The sequence below is a fragment of the Spodoptera frugiperda genome, chromosome 3 (genome assembly GCF_023101765.2).
Source record: "Spodoptera frugiperda isolate SF20-4 chromosome 3, AGI-APGP_CSIRO_Sfru_2.0, whole genome shotgun sequence".
Classification (NCBI taxonomy): domain Eukaryota; kingdom Metazoa; phylum Arthropoda; class Insecta; order Lepidoptera; family Noctuidae; genus Spodoptera; species Spodoptera frugiperda.
Genome location: NC_064214.1, coordinates 6,175,236 through 6,195,127, shown reverse-complemented (window position 1 = coordinate 6,195,127; position 19,892 = coordinate 6,175,236). Strand labels below are relative to the sequence as shown.

The window sequence follows — 19,892 nt, the reverse complement described above, 5'->3', positions numbered from 1 at the left end:
GACCAGAAAAAAAAAAAAACGTATTGTATGCCCACTTCGAAATGTTTGGGAACTATGCCAAATAGGTACAGTTAATTTAAAAATAAAATCTAACTATTTCAAATTGCCCACGCGTCATTTTCAAAAGCTAACTAATCGGTAGATAGTATGTGTACTTTTTCTCTCGAATAGTTTTAACTCTAATAAAAATGTGATTTCTACATCCATAATTTCTAAAACCTACTTGAGTGTAGGTACTACCTAAATAGATTAATTAAATACATCACTATGATTTTCTTGGTAAGTATTTTTCCACAAAACCACAAAAAGTCTAATGTTATTCTAAGCGCAGCATCCCAGATGCGCGGTCCATCGACAAGATGTTCAATCATCAAACAGCTAGTTGAAATTGTTAATGCGCGTTGCAAAATAAAACTAGCGAAACCGACACTGGCAAATGTGACGAGTCAATGACCACTGTTCTTTGTTTCAAACATGACCCGAATAATCTAGTGCTTGTCTCCAACAAACACTCAATTAATTAAAATAGTCGACGACTCACAGTTCTGGTTACAACACCAACAAAAACACAGGAAGGGTTTTTATACAAACTGCAGTGCCGACAGACAGCACCCATACCATGCAAATGATCTTGAACAACTCAACACCACATCTGGTTTTAATTTTGTTGCAGTCTTTCATCATTTCGTCGTTCCAAACTGTTCTTTCATAACTTGGAATAAGAGACAGTCGTTTTTTGGTTACATTGTTCCATTTTGCGTAATAGGTCAATGCCAAGATTGTGATTAATAAATGCGTGCACGCATGCGGTTGTTTAAACACTGGCGCCGTGTTTGTCTAAGGTGAAGTAAGACGAGCCGCAAAAATGTTACAGAAAATTAAATGATTTTTTAATAATTATAATTTTATAAATATCATTTAGTACCGTTAAATAGACTTTAATTCTGTTTGTCTACAATTTGCAACATTAAAATATTTGAAGTTGGCGTTTCTGCAATGATTTGCAAGCAATATCTAGGTAGGTACTAAATGCCATCGAGTTATTTTGTAACAGCCTATTCAAGTTAAGGAACTCTACTTCCTCTGATCTGGCGTAGTTCCCGGACTTCTGCAAATAGGTCATAAAATGTAGTTTCCGCGAGCCGGTGACCCACCAGACAATGGGCGACCACCGCATTGTCTATTGTCATCACCGGCCAGACATGCCGCGATGAATGGGGCAAGTTCATTCCGACCGGCCCACATTAGCCGTCTGACGGCGACGCAGGTAGAGCGATAGCGCGGGCGCGAGTGAGACCGAAGAAATACGGTGTGCACGGACACTCGGAATTACCGCTGCTTGAGTTTTGTTTTGGAACGGTCCAGTTGCTTGTCGGGCGGCGCACGAGTCGAACTGTTCCCACGCGCGATACGATTAGCTCGACGCGGTGCAACGTAACATGAACGGGTCGCATTTCTATACGCGCCGCGCCTCGCCGCGCTCGCACCGCCGATAACATCTGCGAAACCAATATTTAGGCCGGCGATATCGTGATAGGGTTCGAATTCGTGCGCGACATTTCGCCGGCATCGCGCGGCCATGTGATCGCTCCCCGACCGATGGGAGCGAAAATCGAACAAAAAAGCCGCCTGCTAATGTCTACCCCTCCCGGTCGCTACAAAAAAGGGATAAAAAGGTTATTCCTGGAATGCACACATGTGGACGCCGGGTAAAAGTGGGTGCTCATATTGAATCTGCAGTGTTACCACGATGCCTCGGAGGAGCAGGTGGATGCATTTGGCCGCGGGGGTCGCTCTCGGCGTAACCTTCGGGATCTTTCTCAAGTTGTGTTTAAGGACTTCATCCAGGACGACGATAGAGCCATGTCCGGAATCGGCGAAGTTAGTCGATGCCGACCCTCTCGCCCTGATAGGCTTGTTGCCAAACGAGACTGTTCACAACTCGAACAGAACTTTAGTGTTCGTGGGTGTTATGACAGCTGAACAATATTTAGGTTCTAGAGCAAAAGCAGTGTACGAAACTTGGAGCCAGGACTTGCCTGGTCGGATCGCGTTTTTCAGTTCGGAAGTGTCGCGTGCGCCTGGTTTACCTTTAGTTCCCTTGCGTAATGTGGACGACAGTTATCCTCCGCAGAAGAAGTCTTTCTTGATGTTACTGTACATGTACGAGAAGTATGGGGATAAGTTCGAGTGGTTCATGCGTGCGGATGATGACGTGTATGTGAGAGGTGATAAGTTGGAGGAGTTTTTGCGTTCGGTGGACAGCAGGAAGCCTCAGTTTATCGGGCAGGCCGGTCGAGGTACTAGTGAAGAGCGAGATGCTCTGGCTCTGGACTACAATGAGAACTTCTGTATGGGCGGGCCGGGTGTGTTGTTCTCTCGGGAGACGTTGAAGAGGGTGGCGCCTCACGTGAAGTACTGCCTGAAGCACCTGTACACGACGCACGAGGACGTGGAGCTGGGCCGCTGTGTCGCCAAGTTTGCCGGAGTGTCGTGCACGTGGAGTTATGACGTGAGTACTACTATATTGTACTAAGTAAGCTTGACTTTAGGGCCGACGTAAACAAATGACATCACATACAAGTCACAACGATTTGTGTCGCGAAAGATAGTAGCTGAATCGCTCACTTATCTATAAACATGAATTATTTTTATCATGTATACTTATTTCGAAACTCTGGGTTTATCGTTATCGTTTGATTCTAATGATACATACCTGGATGGATTACTAAGGAATATGAATTTTTTGCTCGTATTTTATGCAAGCTCGTCTGTGTCAGCTGTAGTTGTAGATGGAGTTTGTCTAACCATGGTCTAACCATTACCGAGTAATTGATCAATATTTAATCTGGTAAAACGATCTGCGAACGTAAATCAATATCAGGGTTTTTTATGCCTAGTTTTTATGCATGAAGTATTTATATATTAATACAAAAATATTGGAATACACCACAATACACGAATTTAAATGGATTTGGAGTGACTTTAAAATTCTGTTTATACGCCTATATGTACTTACCTACTTTTATGCCTTGTTATTTAATTGCGTCGACAGCTAAATAATTATTATGATGACAAAGTGTTGTATTGTAGTTTTTGTTATACCTACGTTATGTGGTTTTTCATAGAATACAGTTTTAAGAGATTTAATAAGGGAACTCGTCGGTTCATTCATATGTGGCACTTGAATATTTTTAACATTTTTAAAAGCTTAAATATTTTAATTTGTGATGGACTAGGAAATCAGTTCACCTAGTTTACTCAAAAGTGATTATTTGGCGATTCATTGGGCGTTAAACTATTCTTAGTGGCCAGTGTTTTTCAGTTCAATTGTAGGATCAGTGACCGCGACAACGCAGGTTGGCCACTTGACTTTACGGTATTTTTTGAAGACATTAAAAATACAATTTACCTTAATACTTACCTTGAAATAATTTCGAGGCGTTTAAAATTTAAGTAAGCAACTAAAATTAAAACTGGATTTTTTTTTGGGAGGTAAAATAACGTCATTCATCATAGGATCATTTATTTTTTTAAACTAGCTGTTGCCCGTGGCTTCGGCCGCGTAGAATAATGAATTCTGACAGAATTTAGGTATTCGTTTTTTTTTCTTAAATAAAAGTAGCCCTATTTACTCCTTAGTACAACAGCTACCTGCCAAGAAAAGTCCCGTCAAAATCGGTCCAGTTATTTCAGAGATTAGCTGGAACAAATAGACAGACAAAATTTGTAAAAAATGTGATTTCAGTGTATTGTACGTACCTATATTCATATTATGCATGTAGTAAAGAGTGCTTATTTCAATATTAGGAACAGACACTACAACTTTATTTACTAGTCTAGATGACTGGATGTTTAAATATATAATGTGTGTATTGTATATGCCAACTTAATGTTTAGGATGAACACGAATCAAACAAAAGGCAATTGTATGAAAGGCACAAGATAAATAATGAATAACACGATTCAATGATCACGGAGATAATTAAATACTAAATAAGGTTTTACTTAGTCGAGTCTGAGCATCTACTCGGAATAATAATTGGGTAGTTTCTTCAGTCAGAAATATTTTTTTTTTTTAAACGTTGCCCCACACTAGGATTTTCTCCTGTGTCGTGGGTGCGTTTACAAACATACAAGTTCACATACACATTATTTCGTATTTTCAATAGTTACAATAAAATATACAAAATAATCACATTCATTCATACATTTAATGATCTACTCAATTTTCTAAGTTCTCTAGCTAATTTTCTAGAAACAAGTGTAGATTTGACGTTAAAATTTGATGACGTCAAAATATTGTTATTGAGGTTAAGAAAAAAAAACGATACCCTATTGAATTCGACTAGTAGGAAACTAGCCTTTAGAAAACAGGAAAAATACAAAAAATAAAAAGAAATTAAAGAAGGACAGTGATTAGAAACAGGAAAACTTAATTGATACTAAAATAAATTAAAGATGAAAGACAAAACTAAAATGATTTTAAAAGCATTTGAAACATTATATTTCTATGTTTGATAACATTTTTTTAATAAAATTGGAAATTTTCCTGTTTTCAAACTAAATAAAGTCGATTCATATCTACGTTAATTATTGTATCGGGCTAATAATTGATTTGGCGACCAATTAAAACGTTGATATTAAATAGTTATGTTTGTTAAATAATGTGAGAAGAAGCGATAATATCGATTGCCGTTATATCCTGTGATAATTAGAATCGGTAATAGATTCTGATCAATGGTGATGTTTACGCCATCTTCTTTTATTACATATATACTTCTTTAGCAAATTATATAAAACTAAATCAAAATTAGTCAATTGAATCTGATTTTTCTGATTTTTCTTCTTTATTCTTAGAAAGTATCCACTCACTTTTGTTTGAGTGAGTCTTTTGATAAACAAAGAGCACATATTTTCCAAACGATTGATATTTAGTTGATTAAAACCAGGATTGAATTGAAATTCTCGAGTGCGAGTCTCACCAAACCAAGGAGACAAACTCTCTTTGATGAGTTAAAATGTTAGATTTATCATCATCATCTTATCAGCCAAAAACATCCACTGTTGAACACAGGCCCTCCCCCAAAGACGAAGAAGATTGATCGGTTGCAAAGGTATCTAGCCGATCCCCTCGACCTTTACCAGGTGTTTGCAAATCATTCAATGATTTTTAGGTGTCTCAAAAGTAGGAGATACATTCTGTAAGTTCTGTACCAGTAGCACACTTATCATCAGCAATATGACATGCGCATAACACAATAATAAGAACCGTTACATTTGCTCTTGTTTCCACGACTCCGCTCCATTCCGAGCGGTTGCGTCGCACAACGAAAGTGTTACAATTACTTAATGGCTGCCACGTGTGTCTGCTGTTTATTTATGTAAGGGTGCGTATTTAGGAACATCAAGTGCATTGGAAACTGTTTTATATTAACTATTCTATATATTCTATATTCTATGGAGATATAATACAATACTCTGTCCGCGTCTTTGGGACACATTGGGCTTCACTGGACCGGGCTTATTTTTTGTTTAATGCTGTTGTTGTTGTTGCTGGCTTGCAAAAGTTACAGTCGGCGTGGCTCTGTTGAAAAAAAATCAGGTAAAGGGTAGAATACACGTGATAGGGAATTTTTGGCTATAGGTAATTATCTTAACAATGTATTTTCAATGACAATCCCTATGAGAAGAAAGATGTAAACATTGTAATGATTGGCTATCAATTATGTATTTTGTGTTAATGCTAATATGATTGCAAATTCCGTAAAACTCTGTACGAAAAGAGTAGGTAAAGGAATCCGGCTTTAGTTCAATACTTCCTGTGTGGAGATTCTTAGCTTCTGAATAGGTGCTCAGGTAGCTCCTACAAAAAATCTATTTGGGTTCGTCTTTGTTGATGAATATTGATTTTTTGTTGGTCTTTTTAATTTCATCAGTCCATCATTCCTTAGAATGGGAGCCTTCGTTTAACCACTGTAGAATGTATTAATGAAAGCTATTATAAATAAGGATAAGACCAAACTAAATGTTATCTCTTCGGTCGATACCCATGTTATTCATTTTTTTATCCATATTTTGTGTGGTTTTTCTTGATGAGTCAACTTCTTAGGTCTGTTAGTTACTTCATCTTTCTTTCTTTCTCAATTTACGTGTAAGTACTTATCTCCTTGGAAGCGAACTTCTTCTAGAATTTATTATTCAGTCCATTATAATGCTCTAAGTTTTTCTGCGTCCACGTGTGGGTTTTTATCTCCAACTTTGTATAAGTAAAGCACAAAGCCTGTATGTGCTAAATCGTCTGCCCCTTTTGATCCGTATTCATTAAGTTTTAGCACGTACGGGAACCGCTGGCTGATCTTTGAATCCTTTGCTCTATCTAGTCTGTAGTGTTCATCTGTTAGTCGTTTTTGATTATATAAGCAACTACTTTTCTTATTTTACTCGTTCGCTTTATAATGAGTTCGGAATCTGACTATGACTCTGTGCCTGGGTTCTTTCCATCAAATACAACATTCAGCTTCACAAAAAATTGTATACCAATTACGTTTTTCCTCTTACAGTTTAGTGTACCTACAGCGTCGTACGTCTGTTACGTATGTTCAACAAAAACCCTGTAAATGAAAGCAAAAACAATATTATTTTAAACGTGAAGTAATTATGTATTCATAATGTTTACACAACAACTCGTAAACACTGATTCTTATTTAATCTTTAGACGTTGGACTGTTACGTCTGTTGCCAGATATGGCTGTTGAGCATAAGGTCCGGGGTTCAAGTCAAATATTTTAAGATGACGAAATTCTTCTCACTCCATTCTAAAAGTGGTATTGTGGTGGCTTGTCTGGTGTTAGACGACCGTTATAAAAGTTACTGGGCCCAAAATCAGACAAAGGCAGACAGGAAAAGCACAAAACATCTCAGTGACTCACTAGTTGTGTTATTTTTGCATTAAGGAGACTTCTAGTCCAGTATTGAACACTTACTACCATGCCCAGAGATATTTAATGATTACTTAAACTATTCCTTAGTAATTCTGTTCCGAAACAATACATAAGGACTGGCTTAAGTAACCATTAAATGACTCTGAGTACGGCGGTTATGTATTTGTTAATCTACATCGTACTACATTCCTTACGCTCGTTACGACAAAGGTGTGTCTCGCAGGTCAAAGATCACATCTTTATCTAGTATTAAGCTAATTCTTTCCTAAGTATAGTCTACTTAGTTCAGTTGCGTGATCTGCAGTCATTGGCTCTAGGGCGTGGGTACAATGGCCGACCCCGAGTGCATTTTTAACCTTATAATTACATAGTTAGGTATCAGTTTTATGTAATTTTATCTTTATGATGATGTTGGTCGTATTTTATTCATCATTCATTATATCTGGAGTCGTAAAGCAATAGGGAAAATAATAAAAAATGTTGTCTAGTAAATTAAAAGCGTAAAATTATATTGTGATATCCAAACATAATTAAACTATCTACACTTCTTTGTGCTCACACGTTTTTTGTTCGCTGCGGGCGCCATTAAAACCTGTCGACGTACAGAAGGAGTTATCAATGAAAAAAATATGATTGCTTGTAACACCCGTTTACAATCTAGACTCAAGTTGGACGTTAGTTTAAACTAAGGTTAGATATCTGTAGACGCAAAGTTCAAGGTAAGACGCTGTTTATTTTAACTCGTGTTTCCGCAATACAGGTTTGCACGAGGCCTTAGAAAAAAATAATCGTTTGACGAACAACTCTGATTTATGGACGATTGATCAGAACTTTATAAATTCCGGACTAGTTTTTTAGTACTCAACCAAATGTGTTTTTGAAATAGAAAGTTGATGGGTTTTGTGCGTAAGTTTGATACATATGTAGGTACTTTTTTATAATAAACTGCTAAGTAATAAAAACTATAGATGTTCAAGACTAGATAATTTTGCGATGCTATCTCGCGAACTAGAATTTTCTGTCTAGCACCAACACTAGAATATTGATTGTCTAACCACAGTTAGACTACATTAGTATGATAATGACAAAGAGTCATGAATGTGTCTCAATCAAATTAAGTGGCCACATTAGTCGTACGGTACCACAGTTCGCGAAGAACAGTTCACACTAATCTGAATAACATGTCTTTCTCGTTAGAGACAGCATAAAATTATGTTTAAGGTGTAATTTTCTAACTGCTAATTATAGCTTTGTAATTGAAGAGCATTGTCTTACACTGTGGTGAATTTTATATCAGTAAGTTTTTATAACCTAACCTTGTCTCTAATTAGATACTTCGACGTTTACGATTGGAGCGATCATACATATTTAGATATCATTTTATATTATAACATTGTCCTTCTAGTTGCCCAAAAAATAAAACAATACAACATTGCAATACATTAAAAGGAAGACTATATTTAGTTCAGGATCTGATAAAAGTGCAATCAACTTTAGCACGTAACACCTAGCAGGTTAGTACCTAATTTCTTTGCTAAATAGCCAGTATTAGTCTGCAAATTAATGGTAAAGTACGAAGTTCCACACGCATAAAGTGGCGTTAACAGACACATCAGTATTCTGAAGACAGGCGCCATGTTAAAAAGGTTCTCATTGTGAAAATAAATGAGGAAGCGTCTGGATTCTGCGAGAGATGATACATGTGATAAGAATAGTACAAAGAAAGATAGATAAGTAGATAGACTATGTAATAAGATAATACGAAATTGTAACAAGTCTTTTGTCAAAGATTAAGATAAAGTTGCCACGTCAGATGAGGTGGTTTGATCGCTGATAGCCTTTAAATGTGTCAGTCCGTTCGCGAAAATCTCAAAAACGGCTGAGCGTATTTTTAGAAGGTTTCCGCTAATCGATAGAGTGATTCTCGTATATCTATTTGTGAAGGTTTAAATACCACGATCGCATCGCAAAGTTAGTTTACAATAATTTGCAATAATGAATAACCAATTAACAAGTTCCACACGACATATCCTTCAAATAATTCTAATGTTAAGTTTAGCATATAGTTCGTCGTACCCAACGTTTGCATTAGCCGTTGTTTTAAATTAATTTGTATTCAAAACATTGTTACACGCGTTACCGTGCATGTCTTTAGATTCTACTAATGCAATTATTATTAGGATTACAGCGACTGATTACTTCCAGCGATTATCGTGACTTATCATCGTATTATCGAAGTTGTAACAGTTTTTTGTTGTTATCTTGCCTACATTTTTGCCTTTGGCCGGTAAATATTAGTTTATTGCAACTATTGTAGCTTTATTATCGGAATTCTTCACATTATTTTCCTTACGACTATATTTTATTTTCATTTCCATGTAGAAACGCGTGCAGGTGCCGCAATTACGCTACCAATATTCAACCATGACTTGAATAAGTACACAATTATACATGCCAATAAGTTTTAACTTTTATGAAAATCAGATTTAATTTATTTAATCAGACTGCGTGGTTGGTACGGTGGCTGGGCAACTGGCTGCCGCGCAACGTATAGCGGGTTCGATTCCTGCACGGAGCAACTCTTTGTGTGATCCACAAATTGTTGTTTCGGATATGGGTATGACAATATCCTAGTGTGGGGTGAAGTTCTTAAAAAAAAACTGTTATCCATAATCGAGTTACTAACAATCGGATGCTGCTAACATTTATAATGGGACCATTCTGGTGGGTAGTGGTGCACCATTCTGGTGGGTGGTGGTAACCGGTTTTCGAAATCGCGAGCACTTTTTGCAACCACGTGATGTTCTGAGACTGAGATGTTCGTCACGAGTGACGTGGAGACGACACACCGTGTGGAAGAATGTCAGAGTTTTACGCACGTTTTTAGTATAAAAAACATATTTGCATAGTCTTAAATGTCGAAAAATAAACGTTTTTGGAAGTTTAACTGACGTTTTCCGATGTTATCTATGTTGAAGATGTAATGACGATTATGGCTGTATTCATCGACTTCTCTTACATTTAAAAGGAACCTAAAAGTAAGTAAACTAAAGTAAGCTGAAATAGTTGACAGTATAACTAAGGGGTTAATATAAGTGCTTCCCTACTTTGAGGAACTCTTAGTTAAGAGAGGGTTTAGGGCCAGTAGGGTTGATACCGATCCGGAGCTGCAGACTACCTCGTGAGTTACCGGGGCTCCGACTCGAAAAGCAGGAGTAAGAATGGGGTGGTTTTTAGTCAGTAAGAGTCTGATACTCCTTCCCCCAAGGCGAGAGAGAAGTCTTGGATGAATTTCCCCCCTTCAAAAGAAGGGAGTGGTGGGTGAAAACAGGCATTGCTCTAATACCAGTATTTTTAGTATTTAAAATCTAGTACTTACGTAGTAGATATGCAACTATGTTACAAAGCATTTAGCAAAGTATGTAGTAGCTTCCTAAAACATTGATTTAGTAAACCAAACACATCACAGCCTGGCTACAGATAAGATAACCTGGATCTCAGCTCCGTTGCATTCTAGATATTATCAGATTCGCTTGTTACTTCTAATAACTGGGCGTGAAAGTGAAAGTTAGGGTTTTATCACGCGAATTAGTTGCAAGGACTTATTAGGAGTTAGGCGATAATTTCATTATTAACCGACTTTAAAAAAAGAAGGTTCTCAGTTTGATCTGTATGTATGTATGTATGTTTGTACGCAATTATCTCGCGTTTGGATGAACCAATTGTGATGCGGTTTTCAGCATAGTATTTATTAGACTTGGGAGAAGATTTAGGGGATGTTACCTGATTAAAAAATATAGGCGGTAAAGCGGTTCCTATATTTAATCTGCTGATTAGTAAAATGGTGTAACTCAAACAGTATAACCGGAGCAATATTCATAAACTGTGAATTGTAACAATGACGCATGTATTACTTATATTACTAGTTAGTTACTTAGGCATTCTTCAAATAAAATAATTCATTTACTGTGCAATATAATTGTTATCAAATATGTTCCTAAATTTTATGAGAACGATACCTTATCTCACTATGACGATGTAAAGGCCATCTGTATCCTTAGTATGAGTTTGTTTTACGTTTAAAGTAATTAAAACGAGAGCGCGTTCGGCGCTCTGATTGGTTAGTTCATTCACGCTAGCCAATCAGAACGCCGAACACGCTCTCGTATCGTTTTCATTCAAAGTAAAGCAAACGCGTACTAAGGGTACTGCACTTACGAGGTGTAAAGAAATTCGTACGAAGACAACAGCACATCATCCTATCCATATAATAATAGATTTTCATTCTTATGATCTTGTGATAAAGTTGAAAGTGGGTTAATTTCTGGGAACTTGCTGCCAATTCTGTAGGTATGACATTACGTATGATTGAATGTGTAATGTGTTTGTCTATCTTTATACTGATATACCAGTGGCGATTAAAATAATATTTTTAGTCTGTACTACTGTTTTTGCGTACATGACCTGCTAATGTCGGGAATGCTGTGAATTATTATGATTAATCTATTAGATGGATAGATATTACTCTCTATGCGTGCATTAGCTGTTTTAAAAATAGAAACGACCTACGTGAAGAATGTATTTAGGCATACAAATACGCACCTGAGTGTTTATTTATGTATTTTTTGTAAAGAAAAACAAATTGCTAGTTAAGGTGCACATGTTTTAACTCATGTATTTTTAAAATGTATTTAAGAGAAGCAAAGAGTTGTTTGAGTATTCGAGCATTATATAACTTGATGAGGCCGGCATTTCCTATCGGACTGCTCTGAGAAGAAATGCCGAAACAAACTTAAATAATAATGTCTTTATCAAAATTAAAGTCCAAATTTAAAGCGTTTGATAAAAATTATCTCGTCTAAGCAACAAAGTTGAGCACTATTACGATATGGCAACGATTTTTAAACTAAGCATCGCAATAAAAATGATAATATGTGACCCAAAGGTAAGTGTGATCGTTCCTTGGTACAAAGTAATGAATATTGAACAAGTTTCATCGAAGAAATAAGTACTAAGTATCCGTAAAGAAGAGGATGCGAAATAGCAAAAAGTATATTGAAAAAAACTGTTTGTACGAGTGTGTTTGCCATTGTAAGTGAATGTAATATTTGCTCACGATACTCGGTACATGTAATATGCATTTAAAGCATCAGTTAGAGGATCATTTCCTTTGCTACGTAGGAGGTAATTGCTACTAGATGTTTTGAAGATAAGCAATTTGAGTAACATACCTAACTAGGTAACTATTATTAGAAAAATATCAGCCTCACTTATAATGGAAACCACAAGTTTAAAACGAAGTTCTCATCATTCGAAACTCGATACATTCGATTAATCGGAAAACATTGTATTGCACTTATTTTTTGCATTTGAAACTCATAGTTTCTTACTGCAAATGACTATCGATTACTGATATTCCAACTCGAACAGTAGATAAGCAATTTGATCGTAGGTAAACTGTCCTTATCTCGTGATAGTAGGGACTATAGATTTGGCATAACACCTTTTATAATCTGCTAAGCCATACGGAAGTCTGATATCTTCAGAGATGATCCTATTATGATCCAGTGATATCGGAATGATACGAAACACAAGAGTTCTGATAGAAATTAGGACAATATCGGTACTGTGGCCGCTGACTCTTATCTTCTTCTTCTGGCTATGTCGTAAAGGGTTACGAGAGCGAAACACTAAGATATGGGTAGGGTTTGCACTTTTCTGGATGGGGTATTACCGTTGTTTGACAAAATTGTGTCTAGTTTTATTGTAACTTTCGTGAGATATACTAAATTAATTATTATGTTATCGGTTTACTCCTACTAAGTGGTAGTAGCGCGACAATCGCCGCGTCGTGTCGCGGAATGCTGCTCATGTATATGAGTCTCTAGCATGGCTTGAAACTAGTCGAGTTCCTCGTCAAACAGTTACGTGGGTAAACCTAAACGATAACATAATAATTAGTTGTGTCTAGTGCACCAAAATTATGATTTTCGGCTTATTCACGTAACTGTCTGACGAGGAATTCGACTGGTTTCAAGCCATGCTGATGGCTCATATTCAGAGACTGTTCTATACTTACTTACTTATTCAACTTAAGCCTTGTATACTTATCTAATAGCGTAATTTCATTTAAATTTTTATACCATAAACACTACCACACTGTTAAGCTGTCTCAATGAAATTACCATTTTCTTGTACCGCCGTCAGCCCTAGCGATAGTTTCATGCACACACACATGTAAAGTACAATATGTAGTGTTACATGACATGTATTGTGTATGCATATATTTGTATTTACAATAGTTATCGTCGATGTTTATGAAGGCATAGTGTTTTAGTGAGCCGACAAGGCCGGGCTAATGTCCTCACTGGAAAGCGCATTGTTTTGCTGATGTCATACATAGATACGTTGTTTATTTACAAACTACAATATTATCTTGTATATTGAATTAGATATTATAGTACTATTACCGTAGTAATAGTATCATGAAGATATAGGAAGCTGTTGTATCGTTTAAATTTTCGTAAGTTGGACCTAATGTTGTAACAAGGTTTTTGCAGAGATGTGCTATGCTACGTTGCTGTGGATGCGTTTGGCTTCCACAGTTCCACAAATTATATTCATTGGTACACATAAGCTATGTCTCTTATATGGAAAAATACGTGCTATGGATGCGTGCTACGGATGTGGCTTCTGTACTAAAGATATATCGCATACTCGAGCTGCGCATCTCTAGCTGCGCATACGGTCCCATAGTTTCACAGCTCTCATCTGCCTAGCATAGCTACATAGCACATCTCTGGTGAAAAAGAACCCTTACTACATATTATTACGAATTGAAAAACAACCAATTGTAGATGTCTTCAATTATCTCCTGAATACATAGTACCTACATACATAACTATAAGGTTTCGATACGCTTCATAGAATATCTGTATTTTAGCAACATTGTAGTAGGAACTGAACTAGCTACATACTACTACATACTAAACTTGAAATAGTTCTATACGGGCAGCTTCTAGTTCAGTAACCAACCATGACAATGTAGACGCTGACCTTGTGTTGCCTGGCAACACACATCAGTTCAAACTTGTTACTGTAACAAAATAATTGGCATTTAACAAACGAATTGTGGAACACCCTATTGAAATAAAAAAAAAATGTTTTATTAGTTAGGGCATCCTGTGACGTCATGTACAAGAGACCTATATGGACGTACGTGATTTCGTATACAGAATATCTGATTGAGTAAAGATGAACAAGGTGTTATGGTGAATTCGCTTTCCATATTTTTCGTCTTCCGAAAACACTTTATTTCCTCATAGTCCATAGACTATCAAGTATTATGAGCTGATGATTCAACGGTAGAGAGGATCATTATATAATTATGTAACACGACTCTTTATTCGGTTATGACACATTAAAGGAGACGAAACTATTGCCATATACGAGACTGTAGCGCCGATTTAAAAAAAAACGACATACATTATGTCTTATGTCTGCAAAACAGCTGACGTTGACAGTTCTTATCTGATTACAGCGGATAAAAACGCTAAATGGGGTCAAGGTGAACTCAGGCACCTCAAGCTATTGTTACAATTATTGTGTGAAACTACATAGCTCAATTTAGTCTCGATAATTTTGATACATTTCGTATGGAGCTAATAATGTAGTCGGAAAATGTAGTATATATATAATTTACTACATCAGTGATGAGATGAGTAATGTAATGATGATTCTTCTTATATTAATACCTAACTAATGGGGTAAAATTGTAATAATGATTTCAAGTTTTATTTTAAACGTTGTCCCACCCTGGGCTTTTCTCTTGTGTCGTGGTTGCGTTTACAAACATAGTTTAAAATTTCACATAGGTACATGATACCCATACCCGAAACAAAAACATGAGGATCACACAAAAAAGTTGCTCCTTGCGGGATTAGTATTATTGGAACCCAACCATAACACAATAATGAACTATCTCGGAGTATGGATAAAGGGTGGGCAATCACATCTATTGTCCTACAATTGGATGTTGCATAAAAATCCAGCGATTGTGGTGTACAGATGGGGCCCAGTAGGGCTGATGCCTGATTCGGAGCTGCAGATTACCTAGCGGGTTTACCGGGGCTCCGGCTCGGAAAGCAGGAGAAGGAACGGGGTGGTTTTTAGTCAGTAAGAGTCTGACACTCCCTCTCGCCTCGCCCAAGGCGGGAGAAGTAATTGGATGATATTCCCTCCTAAAAAAAAAGCGATTGTGGTGTCTTTTGTCGCCCTTGTTTATTCATCCAAGGTCATATTATCGATTCCTCTTATTAATTCCCGGCTCTCATTATCTGCCAGTGTGGTTATCAGTGTAGGTGCATTACCCACACACACACACATACCAGATGCGCATGAGTCACTGCAAGTGATCGTGAAGTAAGACAGGACAGTGAACTGGCCAACACGCTGGATTATACCGCGAAATGTGATAAATTAAACTAGATAATAGTTTCTTGTTTTTATGATAAATGTTATTATAATAATATTGAAGTATGATTGTCTTGTCTATAATAGATCTGTTACTGAAATGTGAGGTAATGTTTGTGGTTTTGTTATAAGTCTAGTTTCTTTTACAGGCTACGTCTAGATAGCTTTTTTGTTAGATTTATTTTTTAACAATGTTCTGATTTGAGTGATGCCAATTCGCATTGAGCAAGCGTGATGATTAATGTTCAAACCTTCTTCGTGATGCGAGAAGAGCCTTTGGTCAGAAGTGGCTTTTTATTATGATTTGAGTGATATCTAACAATTAATTAAAAACCCTGAGTACGGCAATTAGTCCCAAAATTTTGTAATTTTTCTTGTGTCACGTCTTTCAGTTGTCCCACACGACTTTGAAATAAGTACATGACGACAATTTTTCTATTTTGATGAGCATATTTTTAGTTTTACCTACATATTATTTAAATAGTTTCTGCACTATTTTTATCAAGGTCATATAGGTTAGTTTTATTGTAGTATCTGTCCAGTTTATTTTTAATAAGACAGAGAAACATGAATGGTTGATATACATAGCTATGTTATCGCGACTTTGTAGGTGTCGATATGTAAAACAATCTAAATGTTTATAGGTTAGATTTCTGTGGCCATGACACACTCATTATATTTTAGTGAGCTCTCTTATCTCTCTAGATGTGGTAGTGTCTTCTTATTTATCCTAACTTAATGATACTACCGACATATTATGATATGAGATATGACATTAAACAAAAAAGTATATAAGATCTGTTTTTAATATCAATAGGGATGATGACAGTACCTGCGTCAGTCAGGTTAATGAAATATTAGACACGTATTTTTTTATTTTGTCATACATCACAATAATACTTAGATAAAACTAATTAAAATTTAGGAGTGGTACGTCATTTCTAGGACATTATAGGTAAATTTTAGACGTCATTTCTACGTATAAAATTTACCTAGAAATGACGTCAGGCGATATTTCAAACTGATATAATTATTATCTTCGGAAGTATTTGTTTCCGGTAGAAAATAAAAAATACGCACCTATCTAATATTTAAAAATAATCTACAAGACAGACATTTCAATAAAAAATAGTCATTTACCCTATTCTCCTGATTTTTAACAATAACTCTGTCAGCCGAATCTCTTAGTTCCCATGAGGTACCTAAAGATTACGGATACAGTTCAAATGTTACAAAACATGGCCGAACAGTTTGTACCGTCAATTAGAGCAATAACTAAAATGTCACGATTTCCTAATACATACGTTATACTACTCTGTAAAGTAATTTGTTAGTTTGAGTGCATGAAAAATGCTTCTGTACATAACTTTATATAAAATGTATACATAGTATTGAACCCAGAACCCGAAGTAGTAGTAGAACTGGGGTGATCTCAAGTCAAAGTGAGTAAAACTAGATAGGCAGGCAGATAAGTGTGGGAGAGCCATGCTTCGCCACGAATGGGCCGGCTCGACCGGAGTGATACCACGGCCTCACAGAAAACCGACGTGAAACAACGCTTGCGTTGTGTTTCGTTGTGTGAGTGAGGTTACCGAAGGCCCAATTCCCCCCTTTCCAATCTTCCCCATCCCCGATTCCCGAACAACAACCCTTAAATTCCTAACTCCCAAAAAGCCGGCAACGCACTTGTAACGCCTCTGGTGTTTCAAGTGTCCATGGGCGGCGGCGATTGCTTACCATGAGGTAATACGCCTGCTCGATTACTGCGTGTTTCATAAAAAAAAGTAAAATATAGGTCCGTTAAGTACTTCTGTATAGTTAAGGAGGTTGAAATACATACTAGCCAAGAAACAGTTGCCGTAGTCGAAACCGGCATGTAAGGATTATTACATTTGATAATGTTTTAGAATCTGCAGCACATAAATTATTCTACAAAGTCATCTTGTAATTTTTATATTAGTCTTCTTGTCCTTGCATACTGGGTATTAAATTGCTTTTACTTCATCAAACAGGTTTGTGCTAAATTAAATGTTTAGGTGAATAATTCAAATTAATTAATTACGGCGCGTAGTTTTAAGTTAAGTTTGATCTTTTAAACATGTTGTACATATAATAATCAAGTCCAATTTCAAAGGTGTACCTACTGTATAGTATCTACTCGTATTATGTAATGTAAATTTTATCGTTCGATTATTTTTATTGGGTAAGTAGATACGGTACGAGCAAGCCGACCCCCTTGTCAAGGCCACAACACGTTGTAAAATGTCCAGCAAAAAAATATTAAAACGGACCGAGATAAAACAGGTTCCTTGTTCTTTAATAAATTGCCAGCAAACTGCTTACGATTTTATGTGTAAAGTTAAAAAGATACATAACTTATTCCACAAGAGTTGATGCAAAATTGTTCGTTTGTTATCGATATTTTTTATGAATTTAAACTAGGTGCGCTTTCAATGGCTAATGCTAAATGTGGAGTGCGTATTCAGACTACTGTATTTGAATCCAAAAATATCTGTAATGGTGAGCAGCTGAGAGTACCTACCAATGCCTTAAAAATTTATGCTCAAATTACGACAGGGAGAAGTAAATAAAGAGAGGTTTAACATTGAAACACCAAACTCCATACTATGGAGTAATGTATTGTACTGCAATTAAAATTCGAAGTTTACTACTGACTGCCTATCCAATCAACGTTTATCAGAGAATCTGCAAGTCTAAATGTCTCGTAAATTGTACGTAATATGACATCATAGTATTGAATCGTAAGATTGTTTGTAAATCTGCGTTTATAAACACACGTCTCTTGAGAAAATCATTGACGTTAGACTTGTACTAAACATTTCAGACATGAGTGCTTAATTCTTTTAAATAATTTAGTACTGACAAATACATGGAAACTTGTAGTAATGCGAGCCGCCTTTGAAGCCTAAATGATTATAAAACAGTTTAATGGCTCCATAATTCTATGCAAATAACTTGCTTGCGTTGGAAATTACTCTCAGTACTATTTCTAGGCCAGTGGTATGTGCAAACAATTATTATGAGGCTAATTAATATGCTGACTTGTTACTCTAATCTATTCTTGAGCACGAACACTTTTTAATTTAGCCGTGTTAATCGTGAAATGGGTTTCGTGATCATTTTGTTAAAGTAGTTTGCACTAGGTATTATCATTTTCGTACCTCATTTTTAAAATTATCTACGTACTCGATACCTTCGCGTTATATTCAATTATGTTCTGTTTTATCTTATTTCTGTACCAAGTTGCCTCCACCCATACTTTATGTCTCACTTGTCACATACTAGCTGTTCTCCTGTATTTTTTCTGCAAATTATGGTAATACCATGCCTATTACATGCATTTTATTATACCCCCTACGGAATTACGTTTACGATATTTCTTTTCTGAACCTTTTCAGATTAAAATGCCATTTGGTTTACTGTCAGCTCCTTTTTTGTTCACGTTTAATTAATGTCCTTGTAAATGTCGTCTTTATAAACCTGTATCGTTTAATTTAGTGTGAGATTATATACTGTTTACTATCTGGTCTTCGCTAGTGAGTCTGCTAATTCAATGTTGTTTTCTTTTTAGTGCAAGAAGGTTTTATTATTATAATCAGAGCACCGCAGCCAGTGGCCAGCTGATCCGTCACGGTGGCTGCGCGGTTAAAATACCCGCTCTGTGCCATGCAACATGTTCACTCTAGTAATTATGGAAATACTACTAGCTGAACTTAATAATCATCTTCTTAAATAAAAACAGACTCTTTCCCACTCTTTCTCATTGCACATTGTATAATAGTATAATTTACACTAATATATAGTTAGCTTAAGAGTTTGTTTGTCTGTTTATTTGAATGCGCTAATCTCCGGAACTACTTATCCGATTTTAATAGTGCATTATTAATTGAGTTAGACTATAAGCTATAAAACATCACTTTATGATGAACGCGAGCGGTTGAAACTGCAAATAAGTAGCTAGTTTATATATAACTAAAAAATAACTATAGCCTATGTTTAAAACACATTTTGAAACTTAGCCCTCTGGCAACAATTTAATCCGTGGCAAAGTATTGTCATTAAAAAGAAGTAACCCATTGAATATTAATGTGGAAGTATTAAGATAATTATATTTTAATTACTCTAGTATGTTGGTGTAAATGGTGAACGATATAATTTCATACTATTATGGTTGATCACGCTACGGTGATTCTCTACAGCCTCAGGGGCGTCCCAAATGCATGGCCCAAGTACAAACATTAAAGCTGAGTGAATTACTTTAAATTACTGAGAATGTTAGCTGTGGAACATTTCGTAAGAGACAGTTTGTAAGTGAAAGATAAATGTAATAAGTCACCCTTAGTTAACTCTTTTAATGTTGTAGATAATTAGGTGTTTGTTAAGATTTGCAAGCTCATAAGTTACATTGTGTATATTTCGTGTAGTTAGGAAATGATGTAGGAACTAGATAGAGAT

The 19,892-nt window shown here is 36.2% G+C and overlaps 1 protein-coding gene across 1 annotated transcript in view; it reads left to right on the top strand.

The window, feature by feature from the left end:
• The first annotated feature begins 1,298 nt into the window (after positions 1–1,298).
• Positions 1,299–19,892, top strand: part of LOC118273979 (chondroitin sulfate synthase 1) — a 54,770-nt gene continuing 36,176 nt past the window's right edge. Inside the window, exon 1 of the mRNA XM_035591279.2 lies at positions 1,299–2,512. Coding sequence (XP_035447172.2) covers positions 1,751–2,512 — 762 coding nt within the window. The 5' untranslated portion in view covers positions 1,299–1,750. The remainder of the gene's footprint in view (positions 2,513–19,892) is intronic.